Genomic DNA, 20976 nt, shown 5'->3' with positions numbered 1-20976 from the left:
GACCACATAAATGTTTCCTATTTGGAACGATAAAACAAGAATTATCGAACAAGCTGGCCTCCTCCAGACTATATCGAAAATAAAATTGTGACAGTAAGGAGTTTTGCACGTTTTCAGAACATATAAATAAATAAATTCCTAATGTGGTTATTATTACATTCTATACATTATTATATTTATAACTTCAAATAATTTAAAGTCCTATCTCTAATAGTTTGTCCATAATATTTCCATAAAATATCACGTGACAAAAAATCTGTACAATATTTAATATAATGCTGACTGTTAAGCAGAGGAAGCTGATATTGTACAGAAATAAGGCTATCAACTACCACTTTAAAATTGTAGGAAAATATTTCAATTTTTATCCAATATGACGAGAAATGCTCCAGTCATGAAATAATGTTCAGATATTCCAGTCATTGTGTGTAAAATATTTTTCAAATTTGCATCTGAATGGGGTTTGCACTATAATATTGCATCTGGGGGCAACATTATCAACATAATCATGTCCAATAATATCATGATTTTACGTACCTGGGATTTTAATTAAGTCTGGAGAACTCAGCTTTGTTATTCCTAGTCCACCATCGTATGAAAACTGGTAAAGATAAACTGGCGCAGAGCTTAGTGAAGACATTTTCTTGACTCCATGGAAGACTCCTTCAGCGAACCTTAAATCTGTATTCATCTGAAAATATAAACTATATTTTAGGAGAATTAAAGAATTTTGGTCGTTTTTGCAGGTAGCAACGCAGTTTCAGAAGGGAAACGAATCAAAAATGTCATACGATAGGGTAGCTTCCCATCCCCATCAGTTTTGAAACTCTACATGAGCATCTTACAGAAGACTGAATCTCCTACATCAAAAATAACAGCTTCGAAATCGATACGCTGTTCTATGCTGATGATCAGGTATTATTTTCTATTTCAGAGTAGGATCTAGAACGCTATGCACACCATCTTAATACAATCGTGGATAACTACGAAAAACTGAAAAACATAACTTGCTTCCAAAGCTAGAGGTCTATTAAGTTATTAAGATTAAGAAGCCAGTAGAATGAAATAATTCCGTCAACAATCTCGGCAAATCCCCAATAATCGATAGCAAAATAGATAAAGATAAAATTATTGGTAAATTTAAGAAAACCAAGGGTCCTATAAAATAAGTCCTGAGAAAATCAAGACTTCATATTTCATGTTTACAGTACACTAGCCAGACCAGTCCTTTCGTACGGAAGTGAAGTATGGATAATCAGGAAAACAGGGGAAACCAGAATCACCTATGCTGATATGACATTCATGAGACGTACACATGATTGGTCCAGTAGAGAATCAAGTTGGTGATGAAAGAAGTGAAGGTACAGTCCGTATTAAAATGGCTGCGAAGATACCAGAGGAACTGGAAGAAATATGTCAACAGCATGGGAAGGGATGAAATTCCTAAGTATAACTTATCACGGTCAACTAGATCTGCGCTGCCTTGACAATCGCTTGTAAAGGCTAGGATAAAGCTTAAATTAGAAAGTTCCTCCGCAATGTAGCAGGAGTACTGGCCTTCAATTGTACCACTACCTTCGTGATGTAGATGACGTCACACAAAGAAGCGAACCGTTTCCTCTGCCCGACCTGCGCAATGAAGGTACGTGATATATCTGTGTCTCGTAGTTAAGAAATATTCACAAAAGTTGCCTTAATATAATAGTGAGATCATTAAACTATGATCGTTTAATATCTTGTAAGTGTAACTTTAGGAGAAGTAGATTTATAAAGTGTTCAAAGCGGTCAAGGCATAGCCATTGTTTTACTTATCAATGCACTCAATACATCATAATAATTAAGCATTAATGAGAATATGGAGATGACGAAAGTACAAAAATGTAAATTATTATAACAATATATGGCTCTACCTCCATACCACTTTATGGATATAAATACTGCATATTTCTTGTTGATGTATGTTTGTTTTGGAACTTCTGGCGCTATATTTCAAAGGACATCTTGAGACCCTTTCTTCCACACAAACATTTGTATCATTTTTCTTCTAGTTGTGTAGGAATAGCCGGCGCTTATCCAAATATTAATATACTGTCCAGCAGGATCTGTCAGTGTCTTCCTACATTCACGGAAATAACTGGGGAATTGATTTGCATAGTAAATGTCACATGAGGTTAGATTTTATAAATTGAATTTCATTCTCTATTATAGACCTAATTTTACCATTTTGGGAAAAACGCAGCCCTTTATCAATATTACCTAACCCAAGAAATGATACAGGTTCACGCGGTTACTGAACATTTGTTAACTGTAGGCTCTTTCATATAAAAAATGAGACACACTAGTATGAAACTATATGAAACTAGATAGTCAAACGCTGATCTCGCTGTCATCACGGGTTGTTCTAATTTTACTCATAATTTGATCCTGGAAAATGAGTGAAACATACTCCTGTATTCTTCATAATAGTTACGTTCTTGATTGGGATTTTAATCTTCCATAAATATCTCCTGCCCACATTCGCACGAAACGAAATACTGATGTGTATTCACTTGTATATTTGGATTGGCATCGTTGCACGCTTCTTAGAACTGTGGGAATTGAGAACTTTCGCCTTCTGTATTTAAAATGACAATACATTTAATTTTCTACAAGAGTGGTGGGGATGGTGGTGGTGGCGATTATTGTTTTAAGAGGAAATACAACTAAGCAACCATCCTCCATTAATACTAATCAGAGGGGAAATTATGGATGGGGTGCGACATTTTGATGAAAGACAAGTGGCCCCAAAGGCAATGAAATGAAAGATTCCCTAGGCCTAGAACGCTCTAATAGAGTTGAGGTCGGAAGAAAGCAAGAGCTGACCAAGGGAGATCGGATAGGACAGATGTAAGTGAGGTACCTTGCACAAGTAAGTGGAAGCAATGCCAGGACGCAGCTAAGGGCCCCATGGTCGCCAACTCACTCCCCCAAATTAAGAACCCGTGATTACCCTCTTAGTCACCCTTTACGAAAGGCAAGTGATACTCTACTCTACTGCCCCCACCCACAGGGGAATATTTCCACAAGGGGGTGCTAAACAGTAACAATTCAGTGAATAAATTTCACTAGAAATACTAAGTCCTTTGAATTTTCTCTGCTCATCACGTGAAGATAACAGATATGACCTAAACTATGAGTTGTCATTATTTCAATTAGACATGTTTACGTACATCCTGATGTGATATAAGTTAGAAATCAAGCATGCAATATACTCGTAATTAAACATTATCCAAATCATCGAATTATCTAAAGAATGCTCTCAGTCACCATAAATTACTTTCACAATTACAACTCTCAACATTAATTTGATCACCTCGGTCGATCAGTTGATGGGCCTGGCGCGATTTCCACAGTATGGCCTGTACAGCAATCATGATGCTGACAGGAAATTGTGTACCTTAATTATCGTACTTCCAGTTTCATATGTACCATTCTGTTGTTACAAGTGTTACTAGTAGGTTACTAGTAGAATTGTATTTATTTTTGATAGTTGATAGGTACGCGCTAATTCGATTCATATTGTGTAGTGAAGTGATTTTTCAAATTGTAGTCGCGAATCGTTGAACATGTGATATTCTTGGGTGGCATGTTTTTGAACCGAAAATAAAGCAAAGGAACACACACTATCATTTCACTACTTACCTGCAGACAAAGACAAATCTAATGAATTTCTCGTTCCAATCAATAATTCTCCTTTATGTGCTAATTCTATAATCTTTATTGTGTAGTGCAGTTATTTGGTTTTCTTGAGAAGTGTTTAGAAATATCTGAACATTTCAAATTGTTGTGTGCATGTTTGTACTTCGAACAGGAAAAAGAGCAAAGGGTCACAATCACTTCACGAATATCCTGCAGGCAAAAACTAATATAATAAGTGGCTCAAAACGACTTCTTCGTCCCGAAAGGTTCTTTCCCCCCCTTTTTTTGTCTGCAGCCTTAGTTTCAAAGAAGATTCTTATTTGTAGGCAAAAGTGCTACTAAAAATTAGTTCTTTACTATCATACCGCACCACCTTCACAAAAGTTACGCAAAATAGTTGAACCCGCTTATGATTTTAAATATCTCGATGCAAGATGTTCCGCATACAAAATAGACGGTACAGGCAATTTTCAATCTACAATTGATGTAAGGATAAGCCATACATTCACCCAGATAGATGTTTCAAATATTGAGGAAACTAGCTGAATGCCCTTTCTTCACATAGGATAATTTTTGTTTGAAGCTTAATAGCGTGGTTCTTAGCGCTACGCAAGACACACTGCGGGGAGGAAACTATGCATCGTTTCCCATGAGAGTTTTGTTTGCGATAGGTTCCCTCGCCTACACCCGTATTTGTTTGATGGTTAAGAGAAACACCACGAGGAGATGACTATGTAATTTGTATTGTTTCTCATGGGCTATTATATTTTCGCCAGGTCTTCTTGCCTACTGCCTGGGAATCTGTAATTTTGTCGACGAGGGTACGTACCCTTATTTCAGTACCTTAACCTTGAAACAACGGAATTAATATCTTTACTTTTTCTAATTAGCTTATAAGAAACACCTGTACTAAATTGCAGCAATCTAGCTTCGTGGGAAATGTCAGAATTGATGACAATGTAGTTAGGATATTTACCCCAACTTCACCACTTTAATCACAAAATCTCCGAATGAATCGCCTTCGATTTTACTAATTAGCATGTGAGAAGTATCTATAACAAACTACATCCCCCTAGACTCATGTGATGTGTGAAAATTAAATATAATTAGAGGATTTAACCCTATTTCATCTCTTTTATCATAAAACATCGCAATAAGAGATCTGTATTTCCTTAACTACCTTATAAGGAACACTTCTACCAAATGTTAGCCATCTAGCATCGTGGGAAGTGAGTGATTTAGTGATTTTACGTTAAGGGGAATTGCCCCAATTTCATCCTCCTTCACCGCAAATCATAGGAAGTTAACATCTTTACTTTCCCTGACTAGCTTATAAGTAAAACATGTACCAAATTATATCCCCCTAGATTTGTGGGAAGTGTGAGATTTATTGATATTGTGTTAGGGTATTTACGCCGATGTCACCCCATTTATCACAAGACATCGGAATAAAACATCTTCACTTTTCTTAATAAAAATACCCAAACCCCATGGCATTACAGCCCTTGCAGGGCCTTGGCCTACCAAGCGACCGCTGCTCAGCCCGAGGGCCTGCAAATTACGAGGTGTCGTGTGGTCAACACGACACACTTTTCTTAATACCTGTGCCAAATGTTACCCCTCCAGTTTTGTGGAAAGTGAAGTTATGAGAGGTTTCTAAGAAAGATGCTGCTAAGGGAAATACTCAAGCCAAATTCATTTCAAAACATACACGCAGGCCGAGTCATATTTAACACATAAAAGACACCCAACACAATTCTATCGAAGATAACCGTAACTTACACATATAAATACAGGCTGCAAGATCACTATCATGCCAGTAAGCCCAACGTATGAAACTGTTGCCTGTGCAGTTTACGGAGTTTTTACTCAATGTATTTTTATCTCAGATTTTTTAAAATGTAAAACTGTAGTGAAAGATATGAATGAAATGTAATCTTCAACAGAAAGTAAAATTTAAACAGATATAAATTGATATATTTCAGTAAAACACTCATCGTTTTGTTCAGGAAGATTGTATTTTGAATTGTATTTTTGACAAGAATTCTATTTTTTGATCAAGATTAATTTTCCTGATCACGCTTACTTGCTGAGTGCAGCACGTGCAGAATTTTAAAACATGACTTAAAAAAGTACCTGGTCTTAAACTATTTAACAGGATAGTGTATTTGTTTTTAATTACTTACATCAACCAGATTCCCTAAAGTGTCGTTGCTCAATGGCTTGTCACCGAAGTAGAAAGATCTGACCTTGGCAATCATTTCATCTCCGCAAGGATCTTCTCTGCACATCCTCAATTCAGGTTTAAATGCTTTGGTAAAATGTTCGTCGACTTCCTGCAATGTTCTGTTCTTTCGAAATATTCCGACTGAAACATGAAAGTGTGAATAAGATTCGATAAGCAATGTATATTTTCACTACCAATCTAGGAGAAATACCATCATATTAACATTTAAAAATCAATCAATCAATCAATCAATCAATCAATCAATCAATCAATCAATCAATCAATCAATCAATCAATCAATCAATCAATCAATCAATCAATCAATCAATCAATCAATCAATCAATCAATCAATCAATCAATCAATCAATCAATCAATCAATCAATCAATCAAGTTATCACTGATCCGGATTTTGGGCTACCGTCTTGGCGGCACATTCCTTGCCAGTTTTTTTCCTGCGATTTTCTAAAATTCTTTCAGAGAAATTGGAAATGTATCGAACGTCATCCGTGGTAAATTATTTCAATCCCTAATTCCTCTCCTTACAAACGAACAATTGCCCCAATCTGTCTTCTTGAATTACACATTTATAATCATATAATATTCCCTACTCTTAAGAACTATCGAGCTCTATAGCTGCAGTCGCTTAAGTGCGGCCAATAGGCCTATCCAGTATTCGGGAGATAGTGGGTTCGAAACTCCACTGTCGGTAGCCCTGAAGATGGTTTTCCGTGGATTCCCATTTTCACACCAGGCAAATGCTGGGGCTGTACCTTAATTAAGGGCACGGCCGCTTCCTTCCCACTCCTAGATCTTTCCTATCCCATCGTCGCCACAAGACCTATCTGTGCCGGTGCGACGTAAAAAAAATCTTGTAAAAACAAACTCTTAAGAACTCAACTCACTCTAATTTCTCTACCAGCGCCACTCCACGTCATCTCTCCGCTGACAGCTCGGAACACACCGTTTAGTCTGTCAGCTCGTCTCCTTACTCACAAGTCTTCCCAGTCCATAGGTCGCAACATTGTCGTAACACTACTAGTTTTTAAAAATCACCCAGAATAAAGCGTGCTGCATTCCTTTGGATCTATACCACTAATCGGATCAAGTAATAAAGGTGAGCGTTCTACACTCTGGAAACATACTCTAATTAATTAGGGTCGTATACGCCCTCTCCTTTAAATCGTTACTACAACATCTAAATCCCCGCATAACCATACGAAAAGATCTGTAACCTTTAATTATTAACCGTTCATGTGAGTACAGCAAGAAGGATATTCCTTCTTCTTATTCTTCTTCAAGTGCCATCTCCTCTCAGAAAGTCGGGTACCTTCATAGAGAAGCTTGCTTTACATGCTGTAGCGCTAAACAGCTCAGTAGTGGAAGAGTTGATCTGATTTTTCAGATTGTTAATCCAAGAAATGCGTCTTCTTTTGCCTTGTATCTTCCCTTGAATGACCAGCTGCACTAGATGGTATTTAATGGAGCTTTCTCATTTTGATAGTATTTAATACTTCCTTTTTCCTTCCCATTCTTCTCATTACCTTATCGTTTGTGACCTTATCTGTCCACCCCAACCGCAGTATTATTCTGTACATCCATAACTCAAATGCCTCCGTCCATTCATCCTTTCTTCATGGTCCAGGTCTCAACTACATGTAACAAGGTGGAGAAGACGTAACGTCTCCGAAGTCTAATTTTTAGATGTAAACTAAGATCTCTGCTACAGAACACTGTCCTTATTTTCTTGAATGCATTTCTGGTTTGGCCGATCCTGGACTTAATTTCCTCAGTACAATCAGTGATGTGGTTCACATTATTTTGTACCTAAATATTTGTACTTTGTCACTGTCTCTCCATTGATCATCAATCTCTCTTGGTGTTGTATTCGAGATAATACCATTAAACGTGTCTTAATTACATTAAATATTGAGCCCTTTTGCCTTATATTAACACATATTTACTGATAATGATCCCACAACAGGTACTTCCACGTTATGTACATTGTAATTAAAACTGGAGATATTTCCTCTGGGTCAAACTTACAACCTGAATTTACAGCCCGTTTACCATCATACGACAGTCTGCTCTCTATGTCACAACATTGTCGAAGTTTTTTAGCAGTCACACACAATCTATACTTTTTTTTGGATTCTGTGCAGCATCCTTGATGCTCAATATTCCATGTCAAGACACGGCGCACCAAATCGTTACCCGCGCACTGTGGAATGTGTCATGTGTAATGAAAGCAGGCCTTTCAAGCCCTTCGAAACGAGTTGTTTGTCGGATGATGTAGCTGTCAAGGGGAATATTACGGCGTTCATCTGAAAACCATACGATGCAGAAGAATTCTAGACCTTGTACGTTAGGGACAGCACTCGGCTTCAATAGTGTAGTGAAACTCGCTCATCACTTATCCATTTCTGTTAGACGCTGAGCAACTTGAAGGTGGTATGCAAATCTCCTCAGTAAACATCCCCCGAAGAGACCTATCGTTGGTTTCAATGATGTTCGTCGTAGATTATACTTTGGGGAATGTAAAATCTGCTGGAGAAGTCACCCATAATTCTCGTTTGTGATGGCCGTTCATGGCGATATTTTGTCACTGGGTTTGAACATTTGTGGGAGGATTAGCTTTACACAACGTAGAAACTCCACGTCACCCTAGGAAATTATCACTGTCACTTTCTCCTGTTTCATACTGTACTGAGTAATACACAAAGAAAAATAATTGAATCCTACAGTCGTCTGCCAAATTATTACACAAACAAGGAGAATAACATAGTTTCTATTTATTTTGGAATATATTATAGTATATACGAAGTGGTGAAAGATAACACTTCCTGTATTGTATGAATATTTGACTTGGTTTACGTTGAATTTCCTGTACGAGAGCAATTTGAAAATCACCAGTCGGCCTTATCTGCACTTACTCGAAATGCATTTTCTTGCTAGTTCCTGGTCTTCTTTACGGCTCATTTACTCTTTATATTAGCATGTTCTAATTGGTAATAACTCCTTCTGTATTAATAATAATAATAATAATAATAATAATAATAATAATAATAATAATAATAGTAATAATATTGGCTTTTCGTTCCACTTTTCGCAGACTCTGAGGTGTAGGGTTTTTTCCCACGGGTGTTCTTTCATGTGCCGGTAAATCTATCTACAAGAGGCTGACATATTTGAGAACCTTCAAGTATCATCTGACTGAGCCAGGCTCGAACCTGCCAACTTGGACTCATAAAGCCACCGTCTAAACCGGCGATGACAATATTTTGTCTACTTTACCCCAAAGTATCGCCTACGCTTTTAGGCCTAAAATATCACTCATTCGTTTCGTACGAGAGAGGACATTTTCGGTCGTTGGGCAGAATTATACCAAAGTCCTAGTCATTTACATAAAATATAGCAAAATATACGTGGCCTCTTTCTAAACGTATGTTGTTAGAAGACGTAATACGGACAGTGAATTGATTTTGTGTTACTTAACTGCACCTGAACACTGTCGTCTTTTATCGCGCATTTGGGCTTATTTTCTTACTGGAGAGAAGCATCGCAAATATACTGTAGTGTCTGAGAATGTTTTCAGGTTGTTGTTGTTGTTGTTGTTGTTGTTTGAGTTATCAGTCCATAGACTGGTTTGATGCAGCCCTCCATGCCACCCTATCCTGTGCTAACCTTTTCATTTCTACGTAACTATTGCATCCTACATCTGCTCTAATCTGCTTGTCATATTCATACCTTGGTTTATCCCTACCGTTCTTACCACCTACACTTCCTTCACAAACCAACTGAACAAATCCTGGATGTCTTAACATGTGTCCTATCATTCTATCACTTTTTCTGGTCAAATTTAGCCAAATAGATCTCCTCTCCTCAATTCGATTCAGTATCTCTTCATTCGTGATTCGATCTATCCATCTCACCTTCAGCATTCCTCTGTAACACCACATTTCAAAAGCTTCTATTCTCTTTCTTTCTGAGCTAGTTATCGTCCATGTTTCACTTCCATACAATGCCACGCTCCACACGAAAGTCTTCAAAAACATCTTTCTAATTCCTATATCAATGTTGGAAGTAAGCAAATTTCTTTTCTTAAGAAAGCTCTTCCTTACTTGTGCTAGTCTGCATTTTATATCCTCCTTACTTCTGCTATCGTTAGTTATTTTACTACCTAAGTGACAATATTTATCTACTTCCTTTAAGACTTAATTTCCTAATCTAATATTTCCTGCATCACCTGCCTTCGTTCGACTGCACTCCATTACTTTTGTTTTGGACTTATTTATTTTCATCTTGTACTCCTTACCCAAGACTTCGCCCATACCATTCAGCAGCTTCTCAAGATCAGGTAAGAATTTTAAACCATATCTTTATCCACACAGTTTTAAGCGTCTCCTATTTACATTGATGAGTACAGCGGAGAGAGCTTTTTGCAAAACAGCTGCGATTTCAACATGCGCCGCTCGCTGTAGTGATTCTCTCGCAGATGGTGGCGCCACTGCTACCTCTAATGTATTATTTACTAACTATGGTAGTAACCAGCCAACCATTGTTCGTCACCTATCAAGTCCTCATCATCTTCTTCCTCGCATTATTACCGTGTGCCTTCTGTAATATACAGAAGTATAAAATAATGGCGCCGTGGTTTAATCGAGTTTCCAGTGTCTTCGACTGGCGTTTCGTGTAGAACACAGCAAAACCCCTAACACATGGCAACGTTACGGAGGGCAGCCGAATGTTTCTCATACTACGTACCTTGCGAATATTTATGACCACAAAAGTGTGTGCTAGATCAGCGAGCATTTTGTTGGACGTAGATCTTGGTACGTGGAACTCTCTTGTGACATGGTATGGGAATGTTACGTGCTGCATCAGCTGCCATATTATTATGGGGAACGTGCAAGTGAGTACTAGCGATAAAGGTGGCGAAACAGTAAGGTAGTGTGCAGCCCATACAGGTTTAACTAACGTACAACTGAGTTGTTGATTGACGTAAAGATGTATCTGTTATTTGTATACTGTAACGCGTTATTTACATACAGAGGCAATTTGGAATGTCCTCGTCCTGCTAGACGATACTCTTGTGTCGTGAACTGACGTAATTCAGAACATAATAGGGATCATAGTATTAAGTTATTCGGGTTCCATTCATTCGATAATTAACTGTGTACTGATTCCAGATTTCACTTCTTCTTCTGACGGTTTTCCAACGTCAATGGGGTCGAGTGTGTGATTATGTTGCACATGGTGATTTGGCCCTGTTTTACGGATGGATGCCCTTCCTGATGCCAACTCTATGCTGAGGGATATAATCACTATTGCGTCTTTCCCATGTGGTTGATTCCGGATGTCACTGTTTCTGTAAATAAATACGAATTCATTCCTGTGAAAGATATTAATGGGTGTTATGGATGAATTTTAAAAATTCATCAGTTTTACCTAATTAAACACATGTAAATATATAATGGTTCAGCTTTCTCTTATACAATACTAGCAAGATACCCTGTTTTTCTACGGTTTCAATTTGAAATGTGTCTTTCGAAGTTTTAAATTTTGGAGAGTCCGCTGTCGGCTAGCGTATAGAACACACCCTTAGTTCTTACGTCAAACGGTCTTGGCGGAATGAGTATGTATTTTCGGATCTCACACTCATTTAAACCCCATACAGTTGGAATGTTTTAAAACCCTATATGACCAGCTTGTGAACTTTTTACTTCATATGTCGAACAGTAATAGAGGAATGAAGGTTTTGTTTTATGGGTAGAATGTTTTAAAAATATATCTCATGTAACACCTAAGACATGCAAAATTTTAATATTTAAAATTTAAAATTTAAAATTTAAAATTTAAAATTTAAAATTTAAAATTTAAAATTCGTGCGTAAAACCTTTTCGGAAAATGAATATTGTGATTTTAAAAGTCAACCTCCATCTAAACTCTTAATGGAGGAAACATTTTGAAGCCAGGCTGAGTGGCTCAGATGGTTAAGGCGCTAGATTTATGAGATCAAGTTGACAGGTTCGATCCTGCCTCCAGTCCTGTGGTACTGGAGATTCTCAAATACGTCAGCTCCATGGCGGTAAATTTACTGGCACGAAAGAAAATTCCCCCGGGACAATCTTCTGGCACCTCGGCGATTCCAAAAGGCATAAACGTAGTTAGTGGGACGTAAACCCATTATTATGATTATGATTAATATTATTATTATTAAAAGCATTTGAAGTAGGCCCATATCATATTAGACATAAAATAATAAATTTACAACTTCGTACGTCAGATGATTTTGGAGGACGAATCACTTCGTTCATGGAGCTAACCTCATTATTAACTCCTTACTTGTTGAATGTGTAACAGTTTTGCTCTTGCATACATAGGATTTAAAACTACATAGCGCTATTTGGAATTTTGTCTCCGTACGTTAAACCGTATCGGAGGAATGAATATTTTAGTTTTCGGGTCTTAACTCCCTATTTAACACCCTCAGGGATTAAACTTTTTTCACACCAGGCAAATGCTGGACCTGTACCTTCATTAAGGCCACGGTCTCTTCCTTCCCAATCCTAGCCCTGTTAAGTCCTATCTGTGTCGGTAATAGGAATCATTCGTTTTCAAACCTTCTGTTATTTAATAGCAATTATATCATTTGAAATAGCGTGCTCTTTTGTGGTATAATTGATTCAATTTTGGGTTAAAAAATTAACTGCATTAAATCCATTATAAATAATTTTTTTTTTTTTTGCTAGGGGCTTTACGTCGCACCGACACAGATAGGTCTTATGGCGACAATGGGATAGGATAGGCCGAGGAGTTGGAAGGAAGCGGCCGTGGCCTTAATTAAGGTACAGCCCCAGCATTTGCCTGGTGTGAAAATGGGAAACCACGGAAAACCATTTTCAGGGCTGCCGACAGTGGGATTCGAACCTACTATCTCCCGGATGCAAGCTCACAGCCGCGCGCCTCTACGAGCACGGCCAACTCGCCCGGTATTATAAATAATAACATCCCTCGATGATCGCTCCATGATTACTACTTACATTCGCAACTCGTAGGATTAGGCGACACAGTAATTCAGAGAAGTCCTCTAGAGCTGTCATTCACAGAGATAATGAGAAAACGAGAAGCTTTCAACAGCTAAAATTGGTACCAATTATAGACTGTTGTGTCTTACAAGAAAATACAATGAACCTCTCACGACCACGACTTTTGTATTTTTTAAAAGAAGAATACGTTTCCTTTTGCTATTTGCTAAACGTCGCACCGACACAGATAGTTCTTATGGCGACGATGGGACAGGAAAGGACTAGGAATGGGAAGGAACAGGCCGTGGCCTTAATTAAGGTACAGCCCCAGCATTTGTCCGGTGTGAAAATGGGAAACCACGGAAAACGATATTCAGGGCTGCCGGCAGTGGGATTGCAACCCACTATTTCGCGGATTCGAGCTCACAGCTGCCCGCCCGTAACCGCACGGCCAACTCTCCCGGTAAGAATACCATTCTATCAGCGAACACAAGTTGGGTGAAAAGTTTCAGGATAGTTATAAAATTTAATATTAAAACATCTCCATTAACAGACTACTGGTTTAGATAAATTATACTTTATGTAGAAAATGCTAGTTCCCACTTCACCTCTGGACAAATGCCGGGGTGGTACCTAATGTAAGGCCACGGCCGATTCCTTCCCTCTTCCTTGTCTATCCCTTCCAATCCTCCCACCTCCCACCTCCCACCTCCCACAAGCCCTCTGTTGAGTGTAGCAGGTGAGGCCGCCTGGGCGAGGTAATGTCCCTCCTCCGCAGTCGTATCACCCGACCCCTTCACCGGGATACTGCCCGTGAGGAGGTGGAGGTGGAAGAAAGAAAGAAAGAAAGAAAGAAAGAAAGAAAGAAAGAAAGAAAGAAAGAAAGAATTTCGACTGTCGAAGACAGGTTTATGTACTTGTTAACAATAATTCCCTTTCAAATTTTATAAAATATGTAACTTGCAAACGATCGATCGTGGGACATATGATCACTGGGCCATTTTGTGTTGTTTTGGGGCGTACATTCCACACCCCTTCCCCCCCCCCCCCCACGATTACTTCACACACGCATGATAACACATTTTTCTGCTCTACTTTAGAAGGGTCGCATCGATTCTTCGCCAGACTCTCGACCTAGTTGAGTGACATCTCACACATCAGAACTACTAGGGGTGGACACTTCACTCGTAATCACATCACCATTGGAACTGGTATGTCACCCACTGAAAAATAAAACTTGTGAGTGGAAATTTTAATATCCATAGGCAACAGTCCAGCATTAAAAAAATTAAACTTGCTACCAAAATAGAGCATTATTTATGTCACTTATGTAACCAATAGATACTACTAATACATACCTGTTATCTGATATATTGCTTCTTCTGAAGTTACTCCTGTGAGATAAGACACATTTTGGAACTTCCCTTCATCCAGAAGGGTAACCGGATCCTCTGTAATGAAGGCCGTCTCTCCCTCTACCACTGGCTCCAAAGAAATTACGTCATGGACTTCACTCCTAATACGGTACTGGTCCTGTGTACACATAGACAAAACAGGGAAAATTCTATGAGACTTGGAATGTAAAACACGATCGTTGACGGAGATGATGCAAACTATAATGCCAATAATATACACATAGATATTCTCGGTTTTCTGCCGGGCTGAGTCTCTCAGACAGTTGAACGCTAGTCTTCTGACCCAGCACGGCATGTTCGATTCTGGCTCAGTCGTATGGTATTTGAAGGTGCTCAAATACGCCATCATACCGACAATATATTCTTCTTCTTAATCTTCTCCTCTTCTTTTTACTAACTTACTTTTTACCATCCAGGTTTGGTTTTTCCCTCGGACTAAGCGAGGGATCCCACCTGTACCTCCTCAAGGGCAGTGTCCTGGAGCGTGAGACTTTGAGTCGGGGGAGAATGAACAGTACCTCGCCCAGGCGGCCTCACCTGCAATGCTGAACAGAGGCCTTATCGGGGCATGGGACGATGGGAATGGATAGACAAGGAAGAGGGAAGGAAGCAGCCGTGGCCCTAAGTTAGGTACCATCCCGGCATTTGCCTGCAGGAGAAGTGGGAAACCACGGAAAACCACTTCGAGGATGGCTGAGGAGGGGTTTGAACACCCCTCTACTCAGTTGACCTTCTGAAGCTGAGTGGACCCCGTTCCAGTCCTCCTACCACTTTTTCTTATTTCGTGGCAGAACCGGGAACCGAACCGGCCTCCGCGGGTGGCAGTTAATCACACGAACACCTACACCACAGAGGCGGACTTCCTCTTGTTCTTATTCTTGGATATTAATCAGTGTCTTATGGTTGACGCTAGATATGGGGCCCATTTTTAGGGAGGATTGCCTTTCCTCCCACCACACTATGTGAAGCGATGTACCGCATCCGACATTGCACGTTTCTGTCGTGGTTGGCAGTGTGAGGTATGCTATTTACAGTTATCTGTGCATTAAGATTGGCATAAATACCCAGTTCCTCATCTAGAATAATAAACAATACGCAGTTCAATTGCTGGCACGGCCGGGAATCAAAGCGGGGGACCTCTGAAGCTAAGGAAACTATGCTGACCATCCATCCAAAGAACAGGGTGATGACTGTTCATAATAATAATAAGAAGAAGAAGATGAAGAATAGAAGAGCCGTGCTGCTCCGTGACATTCGTTATAAGTTGGTCAGATAAGATGTCTTGGTATACCGGGTGGTCCAGCAGCCCCTTGCGATGCAGTTTTATCCATACCTTCACATTTACTACAATTCTGAAAGACATCGGTCCCTCTGCCTAAACAGGGGTAATGTAACGGGATATGTGTTTACGGGCTAAAAGACCACTCTTAATTCGTTATGGGTACCTCGAATAAACCCGTAAAACGAGTTCAGATATGCAGAACACGTACTTTAAAACAGGAGGTGGTAGCATGGTGCTGTATAGGCTGGGAAGTGGCCACAGGTCAACTGTCGCAGTAGCTCGAGTTAGGAGTTATTATGCGATATTTACGTGGTCATGCGCAAACCTCAATGTATGATTATAGAGTTATTCGATGACATCCTACGTATATATTGACAATAATTCAGATCCAATTATATTTATTATGTACATATTTATTATGATGATAACCAGGTTTGCGCGGATGCCGTCGTATGATTGATATTGGTTGCGCATGATTACTATTAGTGTGACATTATTTGAGGCATTCACCACCCTCATTCACTGATATCATTGTTTGGAATACCTGGCGTTTAACGTACCCATCCGACATCATTATGTCACATTATTGACATCCCAACTTTGGGGCACCTCATCACTCTTGTCACGATACATCGGGACAATATTCAGGTCGTGCAGAATTCAGAGGTAGGCTTGGCACTTTGATAAATTAATAAGTGCTTTAATGAGCCACGGTTTGCAACTCATAGACCATTAGCCACATACTCACTCTTGGGACAGGATGATCACTTGATCTGTGAGATCATATTGTAAAGGGACCACAAATTTTGTCTCTAATGATATGTGCAGTTTTATCTCCAAAGGGGATGTTGCCTGCTATTTTATTGAAGTTTGACTGTATCCTAGTTACTCAATGCTCGCTTTGATGCCAGTGTTAGACTGTATTTTTAGTGCTTATTAATTAAGCATTAGTATAACTAACCAGATATTTTACTATTCATATTAAGGTATGTGAACTACACTTCTGTGGCGGATCTACTTTCAGTCACAGTGAATGTTATGACAGTGCGAATGCTAAGAATTATTCTGCGCCACTTGAAAAACCTCGCACGAAACCAGGAACCATACCATCAATTTTGCCTAACTGTCGTACGAGTGGTTATCTATTTTTAGCTTCTATTCAAGGGACAGTACGGATGAAAAACGAGAACGTTTAGGGAACAGAGATTTGGCAGCAGCAATAGCAGAGAGTTTGCAAACACAACCAGAATGCAATGAGGAAGTATGTCCTGTGATTCATAATGGATTTCTCCCATGTTTAGAAGGGATAGAGTTGCCAAGTGATTGGAGTATCTGTTGTAACATTTATAAATTAATGCTGTTGGGTACTAAATATGTACTAACACTTTTGTGCTAGTGAATAGTCACCTCAGAATGTCCCTGTATGTATGGAAAAATTAACTTATAAAACTTTTTTTTGTGTGTGAAATGAAATGATATTGGAGAGTGTTGCTAGAATGAATGATAAGAGGGAAAACTGGAGTCCCCGGAGAGAAACCTGCCCCCCTTCCACTTTGTCCAGCACAGATCTCACATGGAGTGGCCGGAATTTGAATAGCGTATCGATTTGTAAGTGGTAATTTATAGTGGAGCAGATTTACTTTTTTTTTCTTTCAAGTTGCTTTACGTCACACCGACACAGATATGTCTTAAACAGAATCTTACATCATTCAATTAGATACAATTATTTTATGAATTTCTTACTTCAAAGACAGTCTATTTTATGTCCATTCGACAACAATGGAAAGTAATCTAGAACAAGAATATCTCAAATGAAAAATGATTATCCACTAAATAAGTGAATATAAATTATCTCCATAATTGTACATTTATTGCCTCCTAATTAAAATTATATTCTGATCTGCTAACTTTTACTGTAGATCCTTGTCTTCCTAAAAAGAGTTGTATGCTTCTCCACCTCCTGCTATATCCAAGATGTCCAAATTTGCATGCAATGTCTCTTTTCATGTCACTGAATTGTCTCTCTGCAGTACTTAAAATGAATATACAGTGTGGGGCTCGTTTTATAAGTTATGCAACTGTGTTATATCTCCAGATAAAGCCATGAGAATTCGCTTCTCAATACTGACACCAAATTGGATCCGATATAGGGGCTAATACCAAGGGATAATCGAAGGATAAGGGAGTAAGAAAATATTTTTAACAATTTTGCTTTACGTCCCACCGACACACATACTGTAGGCCTAATGGCGAAGATGGGATAGGAAAGAGCTAGGTGTGGGAAGGAAGCGGCCGTGGCCATAATTAAGTCCTGGTGTGAAAATAGGAAACAACGGAAAACCATCATCAGGGCTGCCGAGAGTGGGGACCCAATCCACTATCTCCAGGATGAAAGCTCACATGTGCATGTTCCTGATCGCACGGCCAACTTGCCCGGTAGAGGAAATAGAAATAATTACGTATTTTATTATGGGAACAAACAATTTGTTTCTGCAAGTCCTCTTTTAACACTCGGAACGCTGTCGACGGATATGTGTGGATAATTTTCAGCACATACAAATCTTGAGTCCAGTCTTCTGTTAATTACTTTTCTATAACGCCCACTGACAGTTCTGTGTTAGCGGGCACCGTTTAGCAGTTGATACACGTCCATGCCCGAGAAGCATCATCAGTAATACATGACAAAGCTCTGTTACCGAAGGCTTATCTTAGCTCCACATGCCACTCACGTGTAGTTTTGCCACAGGGAGCTGCAATTTTGACGTATGACCGTTGCTCAGTTTTACTTACGTGGGCGAGTCAAATAAAAATATTATAAGAGTTATAAAAAAATGAAATATTTCTCTGTTAGCATTAGTGTTACAAAAGTTTTAAGGAATATTCTACAGGTGCAACACCAAAGGGAAAAACAAACGAAGTGCCAGTAACAATGGATAAACCACTTTATTCATGCACAAAAGAACAGATATCTGTTACTCAGTTTATGAGCAGTGAAGGTGTAAAACCAATTGAAATTCATGGATGAGTGATTTTTCGGCATAAAGAAACATGTATTTCACAGCAGCAACAAGGCAATGCTCGAGCTCATACCCTCCGTGCAACAACTGAGAACATCCATGACTTGCATCCACCGTATTCACCAAGCAATTGCCACATGTTTGGGCCACGCTAGAAGGCACTCGAAATAAAGACGATCCATTCGTTTGAAGGATGAAGATTGTGCAAGAATGGCTCATCAGGCAGTCTTAGGATTATTTCATTAGAGGAATCAATGCATTCTGTATACGCTGGAGGACTTGCATTGATTGTAACGGACATTACGTTTAAAAATGGTACAGCAGTCTATTTACCCTCAAAAAAATAAAATAAAATGAATTGAAAACAGTAGAATGGGGGCTGGATCGGAGTTACGATCTCAAGTACCGTAGGATGAGTATTGTGGAATTAAAGTACCTAGTCAGTATGGGTTCAAAATGTTATTGTTGATGAGCCTGGCTGAATGGCTCAGACGGTTGAGGCGCTGGCCTTCTGACCCCAACTTGGCAGGTTCGATCCTGGCTCAGTCCGGTGGTATCTGAAGGTGCTCAGATACGTCAGCCTCCTGTCGGTGGATTTACTGGCACTTAAAAGAACTCCAGCGGGACTGAATTCTAGCACCTCGGCTTCTCCGGAAACCGTAAAAGCAGTTAGTGTGACGTAAAGAAAATAATATTGATTATTTTTATTTTTGACATTTTATTTCATCTTTAAGGGCATGAGTTCCAAATCATTTTTCACTACTGAGGTAGTAAATGTGCTTGGCTGGGGCTGCAGCAGTGTGAATCTCACCTCACAATGCTCGGCTGCCTTAATTTTGAGACAATCCCAAAAAATCCTCCTGACACCAAATATTGGTCAGTTTGGGCTTGTTGTAATTTGGAAAAACCGCTGGTTTTCTCAGAATACATTTTCGAAAAGCTGAAGCCATTTATTGTCCATGTGTCACGAACGAACACGAAATAAGAAAAGTTATCTTTTGGATAACTAACACTTCCATGCGTTATTAAATAGCCAGCAATGTAGTCAGACTTCACCAGTCGGTGGCATTCGTTAGAGTGTGATGAAGGTTTTCAAACCTCAGTGCTACACTTACTGTGTTCCCTCATTCTGGAAGATATAACATGGTTGCCATGACTTACCAAATGACCCCCGTATTTACGAGCAATATAAATGACATATAGGTTAGTATTGATACTGATGGCTGAAGACTTACTTCTTCATTTATTGTAGCAGCTAATGTCGTGAGCAGTTGGTCGGAGCTGACGTTGCGCAGGAAATCCACCAGGTCCTGACTAGACTCTCCAGTGAATCCCAACGCTTTTCCAACGAGGAAAGCATTCTTTCTGGGTTTATCTGCGAAGGTCCAGGCAGAGGATGATGCGCCACTTTGACCAATTGCGCCGTGAAATAGTCCTGAAAAACATAGTCATGAACTAATATTAATTTGTTCTCGCATTTATCTTCACAGCATTATTATCAGGATCAAAACTGCTTAGTACTAAAAATGTTTCTCTCAAATCTATAAATGTTGCGTGCATCTGAATTCTGCCTAAGGTACTCCCACTCGATAGTAAGATATGGCTTAACTCCTGGCAGCGCTAATTGAATAATCAAAAGGCGCAAACAATATCTGTCTGTTCGGCGATCCATGTCGCACGATGTAGGCATGTAAATGGTTTCTGCTGACACATTCGGTGTTTACCCGACAAAATTAATTGAATCTCGGAAACAGGTCACCAAATAGATTTATGGTTTTCCCTGGTAGCGTAAATCAGAATTCGAAACTGATACGTAAGATACCTACACACGTTATACCAAAACACTTCCAAACGGAGGTCATTAAATTAAGTTATTACTATTATTTTGTTATTATTATTATTATTATTAACATGATATAGGCTTTCGGGCTTATGCCGTGTCACGAAAAGAAGATGAAATTCTTTACGTTTCGCAGAAAATATTGCTCTGCGTCTTCGGGAGGAAATCCCGACTGTTCACGGGAAAGGTTTCTCAGACAATGAGGTTTGAATTTAGACGTTATAATAGAAGTTGAAGTAGTACGTTCATTCTACACCAGATTGCTCACCGGACGCGGTACAGTACTAGTGTTCGGAGCGGAAGCTGATGGTACCATCAGAATCAGTCCAAGAGGGAGTCACACAACGTAACAGGTGTACACACAAGTATGACATGGATACAAGACTGGAATGAAAAATCTGGCGATGAAGAACGTACGAATTTGGAAAACACCAAAACGAAATAACAGTAGTGAAGAAACAGGGAAGGGAACTACCTAGATAAATCTTTA

At 39.2% G+C, this 20976-nt stretch overlaps 1 protein-coding gene across 1 annotated transcript in view; it reads right to left on the bottom strand.

Moving 5' to 3' along the window:
* Positions 1-20976, bottom strand: part of LOC136876949 (esterase FE4) — a 50680-nt gene that overhangs the window by 6009 nt on the left and 23695 nt on the right. Inside the window, exons 5-8 of the mRNA XM_067150718.2 lie at positions 19882-20081; positions 14291-14465; positions 5865-6046; positions 538-691 (exon numbers count right to left, since the gene is read on the bottom strand). Coding sequence (XP_067006819.2) covers positions 538-691; positions 5865-6046; positions 14291-14465; positions 19882-20081 — 711 coding nt within the window. The remainder of the gene's footprint in view (positions 1-537; positions 692-5864; positions 6047-14290; positions 14466-19881; positions 20082-20976) is intronic.

Source organism: Anabrus simplex, chromosome 7 (genome assembly GCF_040414725.1).
Source record: "Anabrus simplex isolate iqAnaSimp1 chromosome 7, ASM4041472v1, whole genome shotgun sequence".
Lineage (NCBI taxonomy): Eukaryota > Metazoa > Arthropoda > Insecta > Orthoptera > Tettigoniidae > Anabrus > Anabrus simplex.
Note: the sequence above shows the minus strand (reverse complement) of the source record. Positions and strands in the feature narration are given on the sequence as shown.